The sequence below is a fragment of the Neolamprologus brichardi genome, chromosome 15 (genome assembly GCF_056152115.1).
Source record: "Neolamprologus brichardi isolate AB-2024 chromosome 15, ASM5615211v1, whole genome shotgun sequence".
Classification (NCBI taxonomy): domain Eukaryota; kingdom Metazoa; phylum Chordata; class Actinopteri; order Cichliformes; family Cichlidae; genus Neolamprologus; species Neolamprologus brichardi.
The window spans coordinates 17,211,328-17,234,017 of record NC_142118.1 but is presented as its reverse complement, the minus strand read 5'-3'; the positions used below and the strand labels follow the sequence as shown (position 1 = coordinate 17,234,017).

The 22,690-nt window shown below is 38.8% G+C and overlaps 1 protein-coding gene across 2 annotated transcripts in view; it reads left to right on the top strand.

Annotated features, from left to right (window-relative positions):
• syne2a (spectrin repeat containing, nuclear envelope 2a) overlaps positions 1-22,690 on the top strand; it is an 83,585-nt gene that overhangs the window by 29,129 nt on the left and 31,766 nt on the right. The window contains exons 49-78 of one of the 2 annotated variants that reach the window (XM_087851928.1): positions 1,861-2,031; positions 3,469-3,624; positions 3,729-3,970; positions 4,060-6,097; positions 6,201-6,535; positions 6,620-6,764; positions 6,987-7,187; positions 7,398-7,642; positions 7,724-7,874; positions 8,289-8,432; positions 8,538-8,666; positions 9,729-9,911; positions 10,055-10,192; positions 10,833-11,018; positions 11,253-11,375; positions 11,966-12,148; positions 12,406-12,507; positions 13,211-13,312; positions 14,907-14,957; positions 15,102-15,533; positions 15,973-16,061; positions 16,148-16,292; positions 16,768-16,848; positions 17,350-17,505; positions 18,312-18,512; positions 19,037-19,129; positions 19,438-19,620; positions 19,852-20,022; positions 20,166-20,303; positions 21,829-22,028. In XM_087851928.1, coding sequence (XP_087708054.1) covers positions 1,861-2,031; positions 3,469-3,624; positions 3,729-3,970; positions 4,060-6,097; positions 6,201-6,535; positions 6,620-6,764; positions 6,987-7,187; positions 7,398-7,642; positions 7,724-7,874; positions 8,289-8,432; positions 8,538-8,666; positions 9,729-9,911; positions 10,055-10,192; positions 10,833-11,018; positions 11,253-11,375; positions 11,966-12,148; positions 12,406-12,507; positions 13,211-13,312; positions 14,907-14,957; positions 15,102-15,533; positions 15,973-16,061; positions 16,148-16,292; positions 16,768-16,848; positions 17,350-17,505; positions 18,312-18,512; positions 19,037-19,129; positions 19,438-19,620; positions 19,852-20,022; positions 20,166-20,303; positions 21,829-22,028 — 6,914 coding nt within the window. The remainder of the gene's footprint in view (positions 1-1,860; positions 2,032-3,468; positions 3,625-3,728; positions 3,971-4,059; positions 6,098-6,200; positions 6,536-6,619; positions 6,765-6,986; positions 7,188-7,397; positions 7,643-7,723; positions 7,875-8,288; positions 8,433-8,537; positions 8,667-9,728; positions 9,912-10,054; positions 10,193-10,832; positions 11,019-11,252; positions 11,376-11,965; positions 12,149-12,405; positions 12,508-13,210; positions 13,313-14,906; positions 14,958-15,101; positions 15,534-15,972; positions 16,062-16,147; positions 16,293-16,767; positions 16,849-17,349; positions 17,506-18,311; positions 18,513-19,036; positions 19,130-19,437; positions 19,621-19,851; positions 20,023-20,165; positions 20,304-21,828; positions 22,029-22,690) is intronic. The other variant, XM_035908453.2, reaches the window with a different exon arrangement.

The following is a 22,690-nucleotide window of genomic DNA, read 5'->3' as shown; positions in this document are numbered from 1 at the left end:
GACAACTCGATGTTTTCATTATTGGCATAATTAAAGCATTTTTTAATAGAACAGTCAGTTACAAAGTTCCCAGATTATTACACAAGCACATTGACCATCTGACCTTGTCATAACTTTCACAGGACTGCAATTCTGTGAAAAACTTAAGTGCATGCGTAATGTTTTCATGTGAATTAAAAGGACATATAAAAGCCACGTTGTTTATTTATAATTGGATGCACTTGATTAACTGGTCATCAGCAAGTGTGACCTCTGCTATAAAAGCAGAAGTTTTGGGCATTTTACTCGTCTGGAGCATTCAGGTGTGTGTTAACACAATGTACTGTAGCAACAAGAAACAACTTCTCAAGAGTGGACCAGCAAATTCAATCAAAGGTCACACCATGTAATACTTAATACTTACTTAACACTTGGACAAAATGTAAAAAACCCAAGTACCTTATCTCAAACTCTACAGGCATCAGTCAGCCTCAGTTAGCACGTTTCGGGTGGCTGCAGCTCAGGAGGTAGAACAGGCCATCTACTAAGCAGACGGTTGGTGGATTAATCCCTGGCTACTCCAGTTTGCATGGCTAACATCCTAGGGCAAGACACTAAATCCAGGTTGTTCTCTGATGCATTCATTGGAGTTTGAATATTAGATAGAGACTTAAGCGTAGAAAAAAAGTGCTTGTGTGAATGAGACATGTTGTGTAAAGTGCTCAGGTAGAATAGAAAAGCGCTACATAAGAACCAGTCTATTTACCATGTTACATTTCATCACATAACATTAGAAAAATGACTAAACAAGTATGGCCTGTTTGGAAATGATGCCAGGAGAAATGGCTTTGCTTAAGTTTATAAAGCTGCATGTGAACAAACCACAAGACTTCTGGAACAATGTCCTTTGGATTAATGAGACCAAAAGATGTTTGGCTATAATGCAAAGCACCACATACCAGTTATTTGTCAAATAACTCATATCATTTGTCAAGCACAGCATTGGAGGGCCGATGATTTGGGCTTGTCTCACAGCCAAAGGACCCGGGCACCTTGCATTCTTTCAGACAATCGTGAACTCTCCAGTAAATAAAGGTGTTCTAGAGCCAGATATGAGGCCATCTGTCTAACAGCTAAAACCTGTTAGACAGATTTCTCTATGCAATTTCTCTATGCAATAGGATAATGATCGCAAGCACAGCAGCCAATCTACAACAAAAAGACCTAATGAGAACTATGCATAAATGAATGACTGGAAACCTCAGGCAGTGCTGTAAAGGAGAGTGGAGTAGAATTCCTCTGAAATGATACAAGAGACTGATAAAGTCATGCAGAAAACATTTACAACCACTCATTGCCGGTTGTGCACCATTTGATTGAAGAACATTAATGTTGTTATAAAATTTCGCCATTCAGGCAAGCTTGTGTTTGACTGTAAAAAATTCTCTTTTTTATTGTTCTAGAAACATAAAACTTGCAGCATGTTTTCATATCATCGTTCAGCTCCACCCTCCTGGTGGTATACACCTTAGTCATGTCCAAGATATTTTAAAAAAGCACCTCCACGTTTGTAACCTAGCATCCCATGCCTTGTTTTAGTGTTTGTTTTCTTGTCTAGGCAAGCTATAACAAATCATTTATTTCCTAAAAGAAGTTAGAAGGAGAGCATAAAAGGAGCCCTTATCCCCCAGGGCTGACTGCTTATTTCTCAGGCACATTCTTGTGTTAACTGTACTGACTCGCCGGGCTACCGTCAAACGTAATAATATTTAGCACTGGTGGAGCGGGGAGAGAACAGGAAGTTCTGTCATTATGCACAGACAAACATGTGGGAAGAAGAAAGCTAAAATGTGACACCACCCCTGTCTTCTGTGTCTTCAGCGTCAGATCCCAGAGAGCATGGAGCCTGAGAGGACGGCCCCGGGTTCACCAGCTGATCTGGGTTCTAAAGAGACACCAGGTGGACCGACAAACTCCGGCAAAGAAAAGCACACCATGCAGGACATTTTTTCTGATATCCAGAATGTGGTGGAAAGAAGTAACATAATAAATGTGAGTATCAACCAGTTTTAATTATATTAATATACTGCATTACTGTAGGCTTGCTGTGCTGAACATTTAATAAATGCTACTTGTAAAAGTCAGAATGAAACATTCGGACTGAGGGAATTAAAGTTAAGTGAGCTTTACTGTTTACTGTTTATGTCATAAATCTCATAAATCTGCATTAGCAAATAATACATAGCAAGATAGTAAAGAAATATAACATGCATCTATATATTTTTTTTAACTTTTTCTGTTTGATTTTCAGTACAGATGCATGTGTCTAAAAATAGCAAGTGCGTGGGACAGTGAGCAGATAAGAAAGGCAGTGTTTTGATTGATGCCAGTGGGTTCCCTTGATGCTACTGACAGGAAGTATTTATGAGATACAATGATTTCCTGTTTGTAGTTAGGAAGTCTAATTGCACACAATATACAGTTGTTGGATTTTTTTTTTAAATTCAATTCAATTCAATTCAATTTTATTTATATAGCGCCAAATCACAACAAATGTCGCCTCAAGGCTTCCATCGTCCTAGTTTGAGTGTTTGTTCACGGAAAGCTGAAATAGTTTATAAATTGACAATGATAATTAATCACAAAGATCCCTGGTAAAAGTTATAAATGTTATAATAGTGTAAACCAACCAGACTAAACTAGATCTCTATGATAATTTATATTGAATGTTTGTATTTGCTGTCTTTACAATATATACACATAGTTAATTGGTTTTCTTGGTTTCACTGCCCTATTTGTTATTACCGCTATGTCCTTTCAGTACATGTTTTTTAAACATAATTCTTCAGTCCATTTTTCCTAGCTGTATTATGTGGTAAACAATTCTGGATTACTTAAATGTAGCTATTTTATATTATTTTTTCACTTACATTACTTTCTGTTAGGGCTGTTCGATATAACGATATATATCAGATGACGATATAAAAACAATAAACTGTTTACGGCAATATTTTTTCATCGTTCTGATGGTCACTGTAGTGGCTATATTAATTTCTTAAAGTTCTCTCTTTCTCTTATATGTAATATAATCACACTACAGACAGACAAGCGCCTATTTTTATGTGTTGTTCCACATAAACCTTTCACAATAAAGCTCAAGATCCTGTTGAGACCTTTCAAAATAAACTGAATCACGTTAAAGAGCAGATTATTTACGGATGAGAAGTAAAAAAAGAGCCACCAGGTGCTAAAAAACTAAACCTTAGACTCAAACGTTAGAACAGGCTTTTCCCTGCAGCACGCTGGAAACACTTCCTGCAAGACGAGCTGAGATTCACAGAATTTACAGAAAATGTTACATTTTTGTGATTTATATCGTTATTAGGACGATAGAATTCTTATATCGGGATATGAGATTTTGGTAATATCGCAAAGCCCTACTTTCTGTAACATGTGTCTTTTAACACTTGTATTGCTCTTTTTTTTTAGAGAACACCACATATAGATGTAAACTGGTATCTGAAGTCTTCTCCTGGTGAACAACAGATTCAGTTGGTACGAACTGTTCAAAAGATTCTCGCATGTCGATATCAACCAGCCCAACTCAGTGTCATAGCTATGACCAAACAACTGGAGGAAGCAAAGGTATACACTCTAGTTGTATTTACGTCTTTCTTGCAAGAATATGCAGATTTGTTCAAATTTAAAAATGCACAAATATCTATAAATGTCTCATCTGTGTACTGCAGGAGTACCAGCGCACTGTGCAAGAACAAGTTGCTACTTTAAAAAACTCAGGTGCCTCTAAGGCTTGTGAACCAAGTGCCTTAAACAGTGCTGCAGGCCAATGGAGCGCAGCACTGCTAGATGCTTCTGCCACAGTGCAGGTCAAAGCAGCACAACTGGAGCAGGTCAAACAGTACCACAAGCAGATGAAGCTCACCAGAGCTTTTCTGGAGGTTATAGCCGCTGAGAAGGAAAAAACAAGCTTGTGAGTAAACTTGTGAGCTGGATTTTGTGCACTTGACGTTTGATACTATTAACTAATTGTTGTTGTTTTTTTGTTCTGGATTTCGTTAGACACTCTTTGGGAAGCAGTGCACTACAGGCTGAAAAGCTTCATGTGCTCCTGCAAACAATGGAACAAAAGAAAGCTATGATGGAAGGTTTGCTACGCTTAAGTAGCCAGTTGTCAGTGCACTTGAGTGACGCTGAAAGTTCAGGTGCTCTTCTTGGTCAGCTTGGAAATGTTCAGGAAGAATGGCGGCTTCTAAAAGGAAGTATCAAAAGAGCTCTGCGGCATGCCTCTAACTCCACCTGTCAATCCTCCCTTCTTTTGAAAGAAGCCGAACAGCTAAAAGCCAAACTCGAAGCTCTCCAGAAATCCGACTGTCAAAACCTTGACAGCAAAAGTGCCTTGGAATGTGTTTGTCTGACCACAGACCTAAAACTGTATAACCAGCTTTACTTACATTTACAGTCCCAGTCAGATGCTCTCAACAATTTTTCTCTAGGTCAGAAGGAGAAAGATGAAATCGAGCATAGTCTTCAAGAATTGGCTTCCTTGCTCGGGGTCACCAAAAAGAAACTTGATTCTGTCACACTTAGCTGTGGTGACAGTTCTCCAACTAAGATCAACAAACAGCTACGAGACTTGATTGTATGGGCTAAGCAGGCAGAAAATCATATCTCTATTGGGAAAAAGTTAGCTCTTTTCCCAGAGGAAGCTCGTATTCAGATTGTCGAAATGAGGAAATTTCAGACTGATATTTTGTCTAGACAGTCCAAGATGAGAGTACAAGTTGACGAGATGAAAGAGTTGGCCTCTAATATGGAAAATGAAGAAAGTGACCAAGAGTTGAGGATAGTAGAAGACCTTTATGAAGCTATTGCTGACAGTTTGGATCTTGTTCTTGACACCATGGAAAAAGATCTTAAACAGAGAGAGAAACTGTTATGTGAGCTTGCTAGCATGGATGCCTGGTTAGCAGAAATGCATGCTAAAAGAAACCCCTGCACTCACATTGAGAATATTTCAAAAGCGGACCTCAAAAAGCTCGAGAACGACATGAAAAGTCATGAATTAGCCACAGTGGATATAGAGAGCCAGCTAGAACTGGTGGAAGTGATGTCAGAAAGTTGCAGGAAAATAGCCATAGGGTTGAGTCCAGCAGAGAGCCGCTATCTTGTCAACAGACTTTCAGGCCTTTGGACAGAATTAGATGGATTGCTAGCTCATGAGAAAGCCACCAGCTGGGAATTAAAGGAGCTGATTCATGAGTGCACTACTTCAGATGAAGAGTTATCTTCCATTCAGGCTAGTTTAAAGCAAATTTCTGCTGATCTAGAGCAGCTGAAGATCCCTTTGACCCAAGAAACCCTTTCAGTGATTGCACAATGGAAACACATGCTAATGGAACATCAATGTCAAATCCAGGAGCTTCAGCATTGCCTGGAGGCCAAGCGAAGCTCTGTTCTGTGTTTTATCGGGGAACTGGAAGACCGGTTCAAAGCTCTTAGCATAAGTGCCTTTGAACAAGAAAAGTTTCTGCACCTAAAGACACAAATGGAGGAATCTAAAGATATTGTCAAAGAGCAAATCCAGAATGCCAAAAACAAAGCACTTGGTGTGGATGAGAGGTTTAAACTATGCCAAACAGTCCTCGTTGAGATTCCTTTAGTCAAAACACAAAGTCAAGAAGCAACACATCAATTGGAGGTTATAGCTCAGGAGTTGCACCCATCTATTCTTCATTTAGAGAGGGAAAAGATTAATCATATAGTTGATACTTTAGAGTCTTGGGAGACTCTTGTCACAGATGAAATCAAAAACCTAGAAGCTCAGCTCCTGCTAGGTTTACAGTTTGACTCAGAGCTTCCTGCTTATATAGAACTCTTAGAAAGCATAAGAGTCAAGCTGGAAGGAACCGAACCAGTCAGTCCAGAAGAAACAGCCATAGATATTGCACTACAACGATACTGGGTCATTTGGCGAAGTATGGAGTCTGGGATGCGGGTTTTGGAAAATCTGGGACAGAAAGAAAAAACTGACCTGAGGAACTACAAGGAACTATATTCACTTCGAGATTCAGTCATGCAAGGATGTTACTCGCAGATGGTAAGCTTAAATTATTGATATATTTAATATATATTTCATATTTTGGGTTCATGTTTGGGTGTTTTCAAAAACTCTTCTTTATTGTGTAACATCTGTTCAACAGGTCATGCTATCACAAGCTAGAGAATCCTTGAAAGATTATCACTGGGCTGCTCAAGGAGCAATAGGCTTCCTGCACAATGCTGAGGCAACATTCTTGTCAGCTCCTGGAGGGTTTTTGGATTGTGCTGAGGAACAAAGACAGACCCAAGAGGCTTTAGAAACTCTTGAAAAAGGTTTTCACGCTCATATTTGCCACCTTGTTGAACGGGTACCTCGTGAACCCTGCCTTTCCTTCCCAAAGACCGAGCAGCTCCACATCACCATCCTCAGCCAGCTAATGGCTGGACGAGCCATACTGGACGCCCAGGCGCAGCTCAGGCTTGAGTCCTTGCAAAGGTACTTGGCTGTTCTCAATTTCTAAATGTAAATCTCTGTACCTTTGCGTCTTATGTATTTTCTTCACATTTCTTGTTCTCATAGGTGTGAATTGAGACAGCAAAGTCACCAAAAGTGCCACAAAGACATTTGTCAACATCTTTCACAGTTTGAGGAAAGGCTTTCAGAATGTGCTGCAGAACATGTGACATCATATGACAAATGTGTTGCCCAACAAAGAAGAGCTCAGGTAGGTTAGATTCAGCTTTATGCCATTATCTCTACGTATTGTATCTGTTTGAACCTGGCATTTAATCACTTTGACAGCTTAGAATTGTTAACTGTTTAGCCATGCTTGCAAAAATGCTTTAAGAAAGACAGTGCTAGTCTAGCTGACTTTGGCTGCTTAAAATATTTCATTATCTGTTTGGCTTTCATGATTTTAAATTTTAACTTTCATTACATTTTCAAGCTTCTGATGGAAGATCTTCACGGTCTTGCTGGGAGGATAGACGACCTGAGAGCTGTTTGTCCAATGCAGGGTTGTGGGGTTGGAAAGGATGGTGAGGTTGGTGCCCTCTGGAGGCACTGGTTGTCATTACTTCATGTTGTTGGCCTCCTGATGGTACGCACAGAGCAGAGAGGAGAGCAGTGGAAAGACATTACTGCAAGCGTAAGTTTAAATCTCAATAAAGCCTTTCGTACATTTAAAAACAAACAAATAAATGGCAGATTAAAATTGAATTAATATTTTTTACCTCTTTTGAAACTTTTGCTTTTCACTAACCAGAACTTAGTATGTCAAGTGACTTTTACTGTTTTCTGATTAAAAAGACAGAGAAGCGAACCATAGATATTGATGCTTCAATTCGATTTTCTTTAGATGGAGCAGTGCTGCAGCTTTTTAGCCAGACTTCAGGCGGAGGTTCGAGACCCCACCACTGTGAACTTCACTGGAGAGGATCCACAGGAGCTTCTCGCCCTGGCTGAGATCCATCAGACAGGTTTGGAGCAGGAGCAGCAGGACCTGGCCTCCCTGGAGCATCGACTGGAGCACGCCCTGAGCTTATCAAGTTCCCCAGGGCCTATTGGCAAAACGCTGGTGAAGATCCAAGATAATGTCAGGAGGTGGGACTTCTTTAATATACATTTAGAAAGTGATTATTTATTTATGTCGAGTATGCTGAGAAGATACTTTTTTGCCCACAGCTTAAAAGAACGAAACCTGCTGGTTGTAGCTGCAGCCCAGGCCGAGGAGAGAGAAAGACGACAAGTTCAAGAAGAGATGGGACAGATTCAGAAACACGTGTTTCTCATTCTTCCGGCACTGGAAGCATGTTTGAATCCAAGCGAAAGACAGGTGGGCTTCGTCTTTTAATGTTTGAAACTTGGTATTTGAGATTTTATAGAGAGTGATATTAAAAAACAACAATAATATGGCTTCTTATATGCATGTAATAACAAGTAATCACCTTTAAGTGTTTAACATGCCCAACTTTATTATGGTCATTATTCATAAATGATGAAATATTACTTTCTTATGAGTGTTAGATTTGAAGTTGTTCACATTATAGTGAGAAATACAAGCTATATAACAGTCAAGTTGCAAATTGCAGAATTTAAACTGTTTTTTAGGTACTATTCTGTCCAGCTGGTCTCATTTGTAAAAAAATCAGGGGTGCAGTAGAGTAGAGGGAGTGGAGTATTAAATGTCTGACCCACACTCCCAGTCTCTGTCTGATTCCTGTATTTTTTGTCCTTTCCACACTGACAGGAGCTTAGAAAGGAGTTGTCTTCCCAGAAGACCAAGCTTAAGTGCATCACAGACAGTGTGCAGAGCCGATACACAGAGGTTCCTGTGGATATAGGCAAGCAAATACAGGATCTCCAGATGTCTCTGCAGAGAGCAGAAGAGAAGGTGACAAGAAAATTGATTTCAAACTGTTAAGATCTGTTACTGACAGATAAATGATCTCAAGCTAAAGTCCGTTGGTGCAAATGTGTTTGTGTATGTGTCACACAGCTAATAGAGAACAGCCTCGTTAAGAAGCTGGCTAGCAGAGTGCTGGAGTTGGGTTCTGGCATGGAGAAGGTGAAAGCATTACTGGAGCAGAGAAGTCCAACAGTCAGTGAAGCTCAGAATGTCCTGAAGGTGTGTGTATTCCTTGTTTTCTGTTTGCTTGTGTGTCCACATATGAAAAATAAATAAACCCACTGTTTAATTATTTCTTGTTAACAACTTTTTAAACTTTCTGTATTTTCAGTGCTGACCGTTTGACAGATTCGTTTCACTGACAGATTCTCACTGAATCTGTCAGTGAGATTATGCAAAAGCTTCTCAGCTGAAATTATTCAAATTAGTGCAGAGGCAAAGAAAGAACAGAAAGTGATCTCGCTCACTTTCATTTATAGTATTTTTGTAGGTTCTCAGTCATCCAGATCAGTAGTAGCAGTCTGAAAAAAAGCCAACCAGACTTCTTTAAATTTATAAAGATGCATCACGTCTCACTCACAAAAAGGTGGAGCGTGAAAAAAACAAAACAATTGTGGATCATTACCACTGTGAGACCTTCTGGTCATCTGGGAAGGGATCTAAGAATTTCATTGCATCTCTGTTCAGTGATAGTCATTCCTTTACTCCTCTGTCAAACTATCTGTCTTTGGGATCCTCGAAAGAGTGACCTTTACCCATTAAGTGTAGTTGTAGAGCTGAGTCTTGTCTTTTTGAAGTGCCTCTTCTGTGTTATGCCATATATTTGTGCAGTAGCTGTTTTGGTTTCTCCTATATAAAGTTACAGGCACTCCTCACTGTACTGCACAGCATACACTATGTTGTTTAGTTTGCGTTTGGGAGTTTTGTTGTTGCGATGAACCTGATGAACCAGTCTTTTACTGTAAAATTTAACTTTGAATTCACAGCTCTCCAAGTTTCCTTTTAATTTGCCTTTTAAATTATCTTTTACAGAATTTCCCACCACATTATTTATCTTTACTTATAAAGTATATTTTATAATTTGAATAACTATTTAACTTCAGATCTCATTTGAAAAGTTGCAAGTTGTATAGCTGACTAAGATAAAGTCAGATTTTCTTCAACTTCCAGCCACCTTTGAGTGACCTCCACAAGCTGTTTGTCAATTTTATTCAAGCCAAATGAAACAGCTATAGATTCCTAAGAACTAATGCTAATCCACATTACTGTCTTGTTCTTCAGCATGTGTGGGATGAGCTGGATGCCTGGCACAGCAGCTTGATGCTCCTGGAGAGCGAGGTGCAGGATCTTGCAGAAGAGCAGCCGGATCAAGCCCAGCTTCTTATTGACCAGCTCACACAACCCCAGCAGCTCTACCAAGATGCAGCACAGATGGTTGAACAGCGTACAACCTTTCTCAGCAAGGTCTAGTGCCACTACTATTGCTGCTCACCAATATAAATATATTAAATCTAAATCATTTGTAGGCTACATATACTTAATTTATTTTAGCTTACCACTCCATTTGACTGAATGCTTCATTTTCCATATATCGTCTTTTATGTTAGATCCCAAAGTGTCTTCAGGAGTTAGAAGATATTCTGCACAGCGCCACCCGCTGGTTAGGTGAGGCCCAGTCATGGCTCAGTGCTCCCTGCTCATTCACAACAGCAAAAAGCCTCCACAATCATGCAAAGTCCCTGCAGGTCAGTGAAGAAGCATGCTAACTTAATTCTTTTGTTTATATCTGTTTTATGTAATCTTCATGTCTTTATAGTTTCATTTTTTCCTACATATATCCATAGATTGTATTGCCCTTTAATCTTTATAATTGCCTTCCAGTAAACCTCTGTATTTAACACCTGTATTAAAATGCATTGCCATTCCATGGTCACAAACAATATTATAGTGTAGTATAAGGACTATAATAGTATAATAGTATAATAATATAGTATATATTTCTTATATGTCTCAAAATTAACTTTACAAATTGCCTCACAATGGCAATGAAACAGCATATACAAGTCATAAAATATCAACATAACATTAAAATCAAATAAAAGTAAAGTAGATAAAGTAAATCAGAAAACTATACTATCTACTATGTTTATTATGTTAAAGGTGTGGGAAACAACTTTAATTTGACTTTGACATTGGATAAACTGAGGTACTGTACCAAGGTGAAGTTTAGGATAAATAAGGATCATTTTTGAACTGTGACTCATGCAAAGCTACCGGAGTAGAGTCCAAGAATAAACATTTTGATCTAAAAAACAAACCTAAGGGGTTCCTTTTAAGAAATGTTTCTTGTTAAATTTAAATGAGATTTAAATTTCTGATCTACAGCTGGTCCTGGATGACTCTGAGATGATCAGGGGGAACCTGCAGGATTTCAGGTTGGTGCTGGGTGAAATCTCTGCGGTGTGTGACATCAGTGCCCAGGAGGAGAGGCTGGAGCAAAACGACCAACAAGTCCTCAAAATGCAAGGCAGCATCCTCGGGCCACTGGAGCAGCTCCTGCAGGCTGTTGTAGTAAGAATGTTAACACTTCAGACTTTTGGGTTCATAGCGATATCGAGTGCTCAATGTGCCCCAGTTTGGGGCACATTGAGCGGAATTTCTGTACTTGCATTGTAGCCGGATTTTTGAAGATTGCAAGCATTTACAGTACAGACAGCAGAAAGTGTCATAAACATTAGTTATAATGGTGGGCATATACAACAGTTTTCATACAAAGCTAAATGTCTAAGACAATTTTCATTGCAGGTGGTGGAGGACATGGAAGCTGAACTTAAGACTGTGGAGAAAAATGTGCTGAAAATCAGAACAATTTTATCCTCCATGGACGACTCCAATATATCCCTGACAGAACATCTGCACAACAGACAGGTACAGAAATGCAATTAGTTAGTGATTTATTTATTTTTTAAATAGGTTAGTGTGGTCGCAGTAGTACCGGTATAATAATAGTAATATTACTGTTATTACTACACTGTATGGCACTGAGAGCAATTTACAAGGGAGTAAATTGAATGAAATACAACATAAAAGATGACATCGGTGTAATTAAAACACTTGTATTTACATCGCTCAGTGTTCCTGGATCAACTCATTTAAAGGGTGTGTCTGATTTTACCATCTTGGTTCATTTGTATGAAGCACAGTTAATAAAGCAGTTTGTCCACTTTGATGATTTTTGAAGACCAAATAGACCTACTGCAGTATCTGGTTCTAAAAACACGTAGGACAACCAGAAGATTTCTCAATAAGAAGTTTAGAAACAAATAAAATGCAGTGCATTTCTTTTACAAGAAACATGTAAATATGTATACAGTGAAAAATAAAGCAGTTTAAGCTACAAATGTTTGTAAATGTAAAGAAGTGGCAGTGGCATAGATGAATGCTTAAACCAATCTGCTATCTCTCTCTCTCATATATATGGGGGAAAATGTCAAACTAACAGTTTACACGTGTTTCAGGTGATCCAAGATAATTTGTGCTCAATGCAGAAGATGTTAGAAGATCTAGAAAAATGCAAAGGAGAGCTTAACATCCCACAAAGAGCAGAAGAAGGCCTTCAAGTCTACTCCAAAGTCAGGCTGCTCCTGCAGTCACTCGAGGAGCTGGAACATCTCACACAGCAACAAGCCTCTCTGCTCGAGGTACAGCATGTCTGAATCCTAGCACACAGGCAAAAGATTTTGTTCTGTTATAAAAGAAAAAAATGGTCCAACAAAAGGTGCTTATGATGCTGTCCTTACTTTGCTGATATACTTTAATGTTGCACTACTGTATGAAGCAACACTCATTCTTGTCGCCAACTGAATCCTTGTTTCAACACAGTAGATTTGTTTTTTTATGAGCCTCTGCCACCTCTTCCATTCTTTCTTAAATGTTCTCGTCTCTTTGACTAACCTAGAACAAGATCAGAGAAGAGGAAGAAACAAGTGCGATTCTTGCAATCACAACAAGCTCTCATACTCCTGGACAGATGCAACAGCTGGACACACATCTAGTCCAGGTAACATTTAGCAAAATAATGAAACCAGCTAAACAAATCAAATAACACTTGTGTGGTCTTTGCTGTCGTGATTGAAGTAAACCAATTACACACTTCTTCTAATCATTTTGTGCTTGCAGTTCTCAGCAGCTTTTGATCAAATTATTTTGGGAGAGGAAAAACAAATCACAACGTACAAGATTTCTTCTTGTTGCCAAAATTTAAAAGTGTTCTTTGAGCTCAGAAAGCCAGTAGAACTGGTAAATCATTCAAGTGCAGTGACTATCCCCCATTCACTCGCTTCACTCTGTTATCTGGGATTAGATGAACCTTGCTGTTAGAATCCTGTGTGAGTAAAAAATAATTATACTGAGCTGTTCATCAGGCTCAAGGAAGTCCAAAAATCTTTGTTTTAGGGGGGAATTTCACTATTGTACTACGGTATTAAAAAGCTGTATAACTGTGTTTTGAGATTAAATTAAAGAGGTCTAACCTTATCCAAAAAGAAAATTATATTTGTAAAATTGCAGATAAAACTCAAAAAATAGAATGAAAGTGCAGGAATGAAATGGTGACTGCTGCTAACAAAAACTTTAACTTCAATATTTACTGATATTGTTGTTAGATAAAGAAGAGTGATGAGAGTCGATAGAAAAGCCGTTTTTTCTTCCAGTTTTCCTTTAAATCACAAATTTGATCATATATCCACCCTTATCACTGAAAGCAGGGGGCTTTTGAGGTGTCTAACTCAGAGGAAGAGGAGGATGAGGATGACGAGAGTTGTCACTCGTCATCCTCTGACACACTAACAAGCAGTATTCCAGAGGTAAATCAGATGTAATTACATCACATGAGAGCATGTCTCTGGGTACCTCTGTCTTTTTGGTTTCATTCCACAATTTTACATTCATTATTTAAGCTCACTGACAGAATTTCAAGTAACACCCCCACAGCAGCAGAACGTGTAAGACTATTTTCTAACAATGCAGAGGATTTTAGGTCCTTTGGAATGAAACTCTGACTGTCTTGGGCTTCCTCTACTCTAACTATTCCTTCTTTATTTGTTCCTTGTGGTCAATCCATCATATCATCTCATCAAACTAGTGACCATCAAAGATTTTCCTGAAAAAAATTCCATAATGATTCTTAATTTATTTTTATATAACATCCACATCCTTGCTGTACTTAGTTCTCTGAAAAGAAAATAGTTCAAGAGATGAAGATAAGAAAACTACTTGAGCTAGGTCCAATTTTTTTAAAGCAATTACAAGGCTGTATGAATATGGATCATTAAGGGTGTAGCTACTTTCTCCCATATTCTGATATCTAGTTTGAGGTCATCTTAATCACATTTACATGCTCATATTCATTAAGTTTCTGATTAGATATTTGTGTTAAAGAGCTGTTGGAGTGGTGTGTCTAATTAACTGGCCAGTGAGTGACTGTATTGCAGTGGCACCCAGTGCAGATACTTTTTTCTTGCTCAGCTGTCAGGGTACATAAATTGACTTAAAACATCAAACAGTCTTTGCCTGGTGTACATAAATATGAGTATTACAAAAACTCATATTGAGCGAGAACATCGTCACAAAAGAGAAACATGTTCTTTCTAAAAACATTGACTGGAATATTACACTGACAATGGATGCTAATGTTTCTATTCTCATATTCATGCATCAGTATCAGTATCTGTGGCTTTGATTTGGACTCTTCTAAAGGATATTATATGTGTTGTATATTAAATTGTGGTTTCCACAGGTCTCCACATCTGTTGTCAGAGATCATTCATCTAAATGGTGATTTCAGGCATCCATCCTTCTACAGTATGTAAACCTGAGCTCCACTCCTGCGAGCCATACTGCCAGATTCTTTTAGCCTGAATAAATTGAATGATGTAGCTCAAGCAGTTTTCTACATAATAGAATTTTAAGATGGACCCTCAGAGATGATGCTAAAAAAACATCTAAAAACACTCCCACCATCTCTCTTTGAATTGCTTCATTTTGACAAAAGAAATAATGACAGCAGGGACCTGAAATTTTGCAGAATTCCTATTAAAAAGATTTTTTTTTCCCTGAAATTTGTTCAGGTGAATCTGAGATGATCAGGTGGTAGGTATTTGGTGAACTGACATGGAATGACCCATCGATGTAATTCTGTTCACAATTTCTAGCACTAATACTTTATCTTTTTTTTGTGCTGTGGAAGAAACCAGGAGATTTTTGCATGCTGTTAATGAGCTCTGTGAGGCAGGTCATTGTGTTTGCTGATAACCCCACTCTGTCGCTGTCAGAAGCAGCTGCTCCTCAGAAACCTTTCCTTTCATACACACACCCAGGATGAGAATAGCATGAGTAATTTATATGTGTTTGTGCAAGGATTTGGTTTGCATTTGTATATTCATACAACCAATATGTTAGGACCCTGAGGACACGCTCAAGCCTTCAGAAGTGCAAAGGGAGGATATGAAGGTAAATAATCAGTTTCATATTGGATATATATTTAAGAGTATTTAATGCCTTTTCTTTCAATAATATGCTCTTTTTATAAACATTTTCATAAGATTTTTTTAAACTAATCTTAATATACCTACCATAAGTTGTAGTTATTTCTAGTATCATCTTTCATTTGTCTTTCAGGACCTGGAGGGTATGCTTCATCGGTCTTCTGAATATGCAGAAAAGCCCGAGTTAGATATCAACTTTGAAGCCAAACAAGCTGAGGCTGGAATAATAACACCTGACGCTAAAGCTGATTTTGACGTAGCACTTACTCCTGAATCTGTGACCGCTCAGTCACTAAACACTGCAGCCATCCCTGCAGCAGAAGGCCAGCTTAAAGCTGCTGCTGTGCACCAGCATGATTTACCGAAACACGAAGCCTTTGATGCTGACCCTCGCACAAACACCCCTCAGGCAGCAGCCGGAGCGGAAGATACAAGGCTGATTCCTTCAAGACCGATAACTCCATTTGCTGCTGGAAGAGCATCAGATGAGCTGATAGAGGAGGAGAAGCTGTCGCTGTCCACAGCTCCCAATTCAGATGTGGTAATTGTCTGAAAATTCAAAGAGATGTCGATCAAAGTTATTTAAGCCTAAGTAAATGGTTTCATGGACATTTAATTTAAAAATAAATATACATATATATCTTAATTGGAGTAATAACTCAAAGTCAACTTTAACATTGGGCGCTAACTCATGTCCCCCAAGATCCATTGTTGTGAAGTTTCGAGACTTTCTATAAAAATTGTGGATAATAAGAAGTTTTTACTTTTACATTTGGTGTGACCTTGACCAACACACAACATTTGAAAGGATCTCTTGCAAACTGTGGACACTAGACTGCTTACAAATAGACAGGCAAACAAACAAAGGGGGGGCGATTACATAATTTCTCCCTTTTGGAGGGGAGGGAGGTGATAACTAAGTTTGCAGAATTAGTATGTAAAGTACCAGATGAATAACTTTTTTTTGTTTGTTTTAACAGGATGTTTTTGATAGACTGAGGGAGCAAACTGAAGTCAGCACCAGTTGTTTTTTGGGAGGATCCCAGCAGTTTTCTGTTGAGCCAATCAGGTAAAAGTTCCAGTCGTAGTATTTTAGTTTTGGACCTCCTCTTTACACAGCATATCAAAGGCTCATAAACCTTTTGTGGTCCCTAGTTTGCCTGGACATGAAAATGTTAACCCCAAGTGCCAAAGGTGGAGTCACCTTCATTCCCAGATTTCTGAAAAAATAACCACTTTGAAAAAAGTTAAGGAGAACCATCAAAGCCAGAACAGAGAAGATGCAGAGAACAGACAAAAGGTAAGAAAACAGGAAAATAACCATGCCGTGCTTGAATCTGTAGTATTCAGTCAGACTGCAAGATGTACGTGAGGTGTGAGGTGATAGAAGTGAAATTATTTCTAAAATGTGGATGTCACCAACATAGCCATTACATCTGTTACCAGAGCAACCAGGTTACAAGGTTCGCCAATCCTTTCATCCTGTCCTCTGTGCGGAAGCTCATTTTGTTTTCATATCTGTGAAGCTGCTTGTCTTCCACAATGAAAAAGGACCCACGACAAGCAAAAGAATATCATTATGAGCGTTCCCTCTGCTACTAAAATACCCGATTTTGTTTTACTGGAAGCAAAGTTATGGATCCGATATTACTGAATATGAAAGGATGAAGCAGGGGATGTAACTCCTGCCCCTGCTCAGTTACACCCTTGTTGCATTCTGTCTTTTTCCTTCACCTGCTGTTAAACCTTAAGTTCAGTTTTCTCTTTGTGTTTAGGATGAGGCGTCGAGGTCAATTGGATCTACTTGTGCAGCTCTTCAGCACACACAGGAGGCCATCACTATGCTAAGAAAAATAGTATGTATGATAGAAAGAGACTTTTTAAGTGCGTTCCTGCTGAAAGTATATTGATCTAGATACACAGGTAGTACGCTCTCTCACAAATAACTGACTAAAATGGATGACTGAGGCTCAATGAAATAATCAGATGTATTTCTGAAAAGTACTTCAAGCACATGAAGGCACAAAGATGGATTTCTTTTTAAATAGGGCTACAAAATAAGCAAGTACCAAAAGGCTTGACGGGCTATTTCCTGGCAGTTTTGTCTTTATAATCATAAAACACCATTTTTAAGGACAGTTCTTTTCATATAAATATATTTAAAGTTTTTCATGTCGTTCAAGTCAAAATCAAATCAGATAACATGCTAGACACAATTTGTCCGGTTTTTCATCTCAGAATATAAGATCTACTAACTCTGTTTATACATTAAGAAGAATGAGCCAAAATATTCAGAGAATCTGACCTTTAAAAAACTGTGGTAAGTTAAATTGATGATTGTGCTTTACATTTCCCAGGTGAGCTCCACCGATGGTTCTCATCCAGGTGTGAAAGAGGAGTTTTACGAGGCTATACAGCAGGTCCTCCTCTGCCTCAGTTCTTTGACTGACCTTCTGTTGACTTGTGGTGGCACGGGTGAAGATGAACCTCAGCTGAGGCTGCTGCAGCATGAGGTGACTGAGTCAGTTAGTTCCCTTTTGCCATCAGAGCTGCCTTTATTCTTCACATATCTGCTCACATAGCTGCTCCACACGTACTTCACATCCACAATGTATGACATGGATTCAGAGCTAATGACTGTGACATCTGAGGGCAGCGAACTCATAGTCATGTTCAAGAAACTAGTCTGAGATGATTTGAGCTTTGCGGCATGGCACGTCATCCTGCTGGTATCTGCCATCATAGATAGGTATATTGCAGTCATAAAAGGATGGACATGGTCAGCAACAAAATCTGCATACCTTGGCTGTAACAAGTGGTTATGTGAGCTACTGTTGCTTCTGATGGCCTATATGGCTAAGTGCATTGAATCACTGTTATGTTATTGGCTGTTATTTCCATAAAGCCCCTCAATAAACTACAAAGATGGTTAGTTGAACATTATGTTGAGTTGTATTGTTTTAATGAATAGGCAGCAGTAGGACAGGACTCTCCAGTTTACACTTAGAATTAAACTAAAGGCTGACAGCAACCATCGATCTATTTAGGATTTTATATCTCAGTTAGTGCTACATATTTCACCACAGACGAATGACTAAAGTGATAGCTGTGTATCATAGTCAACTGATCAGAAGTACGAAACCTGAATGCTGACTCAGCATCAGCTGCCTCTGTGCGTCATGACTCGAAATCACTGTGATGAAAATACATCCCCAAATAAATTAAACGGAAACAGAATAATGAGCTTCTTTAGGATTTGTGAGAGCTCTTTTCTTCACAGTCACATCGTAATTGTCCTTTTTTGTGTTTTTGTGTGCAGTGTATATCAGCTGAGCTGAGGACCCTCTCTGAACTGATGAGTAAAGTAGCATCAGAAACCAGGCCTCAACTTTCAAAGGAAGAACCAGATGCTTACAGCTGTTTGACCTGCCTTCAGGATTGTCTTCATACAGCCCAGCTGGTCTTGACCTCCTCCCACAATCAGCTTATTGAAGATCCAGGCCTTAAGGACCCTTGCAAGGTTTGAAATAAATTAGAGCTCACTGTCGACCCTTTCCCATCCTTTCCCATGACTAGATCAAATATGCAATTTTTACTTGCAGCAAAACCCAAATTCTACGGTAACACTCGGAAACAACAGACTCTGTGAATAGTACATGTTTTACATGTCTGTGGTTGTGCAGAAACTGTGTCACTAAAACTGCAGGGCTTTGACATGCTTTATAAAGCTCAACAGTGTAACTGAATATTCAGAACATTTTCAAGTATTTTTAAATGTCAGTAAAATCACTCCTACTCTAAGTACTATAATCATCATATAGTTTTTGGGGTAGTTTCTATTTTGTGGTGCTTTATTCTTGTAATTTGATTAATTTCCACCATACAGGCTTAGATTTTACACACCAAGCATTCATTACTAACAGCAAGCTTCGAGCATCAAGCTGTTTGCTTGTAAAGTATGTGATGCAGTCATTTTGAGTTGGTGAAGAACCTCAGTACTTCTTCCAACACTTAAGCACAAACATATTATTTGTCTTTCAATAGGAGATCTCCACCAATCAGCTGTGTCTTCTGGATGAGTTTGAACTTGGACAGAGTCAAGTCTTTCCAAATCTAAAGGATGGTCCCAGTTTGGAGGTAACTGCTGCACAGCTTTGCTGCGTATGTGTGCATGATTAATAGCACTAGTGTTACAATACTAGAGAAGGCCTAATTAAAATGCTAGTAATATAACACCAAAGCATCCATTACAGGCAGCAGATATCAGACAAATGATGAGTTTGCTGACAATTATTCAGACATATTAGTGCTTATTGAGTTTATATGGATGCCATAATTAACTGATTACATTTCACTGCCTTAGTAGTTGCTACTGATGTAGGATCTGTATTTTAAAAGTTAGTGGTATTCTCCTTAAATTCTGCTGCTCATCTGTATCTCTGCAGTGTGTGCTGGCCAGACATCTGAGGGAAAGTCCAGGGGAAAAGGCCAAGATGCAACACAGTTCTAGGTCCTTGCTTCAGGGGATAACTCGGCTCCTGGAACTGGGTGAAGAATGCATAAGAGAGAGAAAGATGAGCCAGGTTCACAGCTGCAGCAAACTTCAAGCTGTTCTCTGCACACACAAGGTATCTCACTTTCAGGAAGTTCTTCAAAACACAGACAAAGAGCAGATTTAAGTTTGGTACATTACTTCAAGAGTATGAAGCAAACTCCTGGTTTTTAAAGAGCCCCATGTTGCAAGCACAACCTCCACTAATTAATCATTAGACACCCGAGTATTTAGACCTCAATCACATCCAGTTGGTTGCCACATTTATTTAATTGATCATCGCTTTGCTCGTCTCTTGGTGATATAGAAGTTTCTGCAGGTCCTCAGGTCCCAGATGGCTTTTGTTCAGTATCTATCCCAACTTGAGCCAGAAGCACTCAAGTGTCAAGAGAATGAACGGGTACACCTGGAAGCCAGGGCCAAATCACTGCAGCAACAGGCTCTGGAACAGGAAGTGGCTTCTCAAAGGAGACTTCAGGTTTGTAGCCCATATTTGCTGAAGGCCATATGAATTTATACATTCACAAATGTGCACTTTTGTTTCATTTTTCCTGGAAAAACATGCATTCATAGATTCAATTTCAAAGTAGGGGTTTGGATTTGTATTTGGCTCTGCTCTAGGAGTGGACCCGTTGGGAGGATAATTGTGGTCGATTGGGGAGAGTGCTGGATGAGTCTGAAGCCTTCATCAGCAGATGGGAGCCAGAGGGAGATGATGATGAGGAGGAGTTAGTGCAGCACAGACTAGATGCCTGCCAGGTACATCCTGTCACACTTCACATAATTTGTTCTCACTTCTCTAAGTCAGAGTTGTTTTGTTACTGTTTTTCTTTCTCCTTAGCTTAATCTGTTAAACATGATTTAAACACAGGTCCTCTCAAGTTTGTCACTAGGAGCTAGTTTTCTCATTTAAGTGTGATAGGTTTATTTTCATTATTCGTACAAAACTCAGTTCATATTAACATAAAAGGTTTCTTTTTTATAATGTTTTAAAGACAGAAAGAGAATAAAGTGCTTGTTTTAATAAGAATCCTGGGCTCTAGTCTCCTGTATTTTCCAGAAAGTCCCTCAATAAAGTACAAAGATGGTTAGTTGGTTAGATGGTTAGTACAAAAGGTTGTACAACTCTTCCTTGCTCTTTAGGTGATTTTCCTGAGGATTTATAACAAAGCTATTCTGTTCCCATTCAGACCGTACAATATCACCCAACAGTTTTTCATTGAATGTTTGTTTCATCTCCCCATCATATGCTGCTACTCTTTTATTCATTTGCACAATACTATGTCACTTTCAGAATCACCTGCACTGATAGCTAAGCTAAGCTATTTATTTTTCAGGATATAGTTATATTGTTACTTGTTACAGTTATTTGATATTATATTTTGCACTATCCTACTGTATATTACTATATACTTGTATTCTATTGTACATATTGTATATCTTAATCCTCTGCTCCTCTGTCTCTCTTGCTGCATTGAGCATGTGTATGACAAAAGAATTTCACTCGGGATAAATAAAGTACTTCTTATCTTATCTCATCTTAGTTGAACATTATGTCAAGTTGTATTGTTTCATGAATAGGCAGCAGTAGGACAGGACTCTCCAGTTTACACTCAGAATTAATTTAAACTAATAGCTGACAGCAACCATCGATCTATTTAGGGTTTTATATCTCAGTTAGTACTGCACATTTCACCACAGACTAATGACTAAAGTGATAGTTTTGTACCATCAGCTGCCTCTGTGCGTCATGACTCGAAATCACTCTGATGAAAATACATCCCCAAATAAATTAAACAGAAACAGAATAATGAGCTTCCTTCGGATTTGTGAGAGCTTTTTTCTTCATCTCAGTCACATCGTAATGAGTAGTGTGTGTATGTGACACAGAGTGAGGAGCCAAGGTACTTGAGTCAATTTTGGATAAATGGTGCTAAAATACTGGTGGGAAAATGGGAAAATAAAAGCTAACAGTGACAGTAATAAAGAGTGAACTGTGAAATAAAGAGAGCTGTAATCATAGTGAAGGCTTAGGTGGTATTTTGCTTTATTGGCACTGAGAATGAGGGATGATTTTCTTTCCTGCATTCTTCTAAGTTTTTCCTTTCCCCCCTTTTGTTTTGTTTTTTTTTTTTTGCATCTGCTATTAACTTGTTGATTTTCTGTCCTCCACCTTTTCACGTATCATTTTTGCACGTCAGACTTTTAAAGTGTCTCTTTGAGCATTAGATCGAGTTTCCAGATATTCTAAGCATAAGCACTGATAAGTCTCCTTGTCACTTAGCAAACACTGGTCCAGCTGGATGACAACAAAGCCACTTTAGGAGCGATTCTGGATCAGGGTAAGGTGCTGCAGGCAGAGGCCCTGCTTGCTGCATCAACCCATCAGGCAGGCGGCGCTTTGGAGCTGCGATGGAGGAATGCCTACAGGCGAACAGAGAAAGAGATTCAGTGCTGCAGAGACATCCAGGACACCCAAAACAGGTGATCCAGGCTCACTGGGATCTTTATTATCTACTGGCTAAAGTTTAAACTGTTGCCTGCACAGAATGAAAAATGTTACTGATTTTTTTCCCCTCATCTGTTCTTTGTTCAAATACCTGCCAAAAGTCTCTTTGTACCCACCATGAGCTTTTTAAAAGGTTGTTAAAAAGAACTTAGACCTCCCTAACAAGATGTTCTTTCACAACCTTTCAGTTTTACTATGTGCAAAAGTGCCTCACAACCAGCTGTTTTTAGTCTTCTATTGATTTGTGTGTAAGCTAAAGTTCAATGAAGCCTGGTATAACCTGATGGCCTTATGTAAAATGTTTAGAGTATAGGTATTGTGTATGTTTCTTTGGTCTTTCCACAGTGATTCATTGTTCCATCATTTGATTGTGAAGTTAACCACTAATTACTGTTAGTCAAATGTTTGTCAGTGGATTCACAAAAGTTGCCATGGTGATTTTTAATAAGAATATTAACAGCACTTTAACTAGCAACCTGCCAAAAATGATCTGGAATATATAAACAAATAACTTTGTAGCATACTTTATCGGAGCATCCTGAAATCCATGCAGGGTGTGAAACTCTAAAAAGAGGAATATCTGAGTGACTTATGTTCTTTACACAGACTGAATAGAACATTTTGTGGATTCATGTTG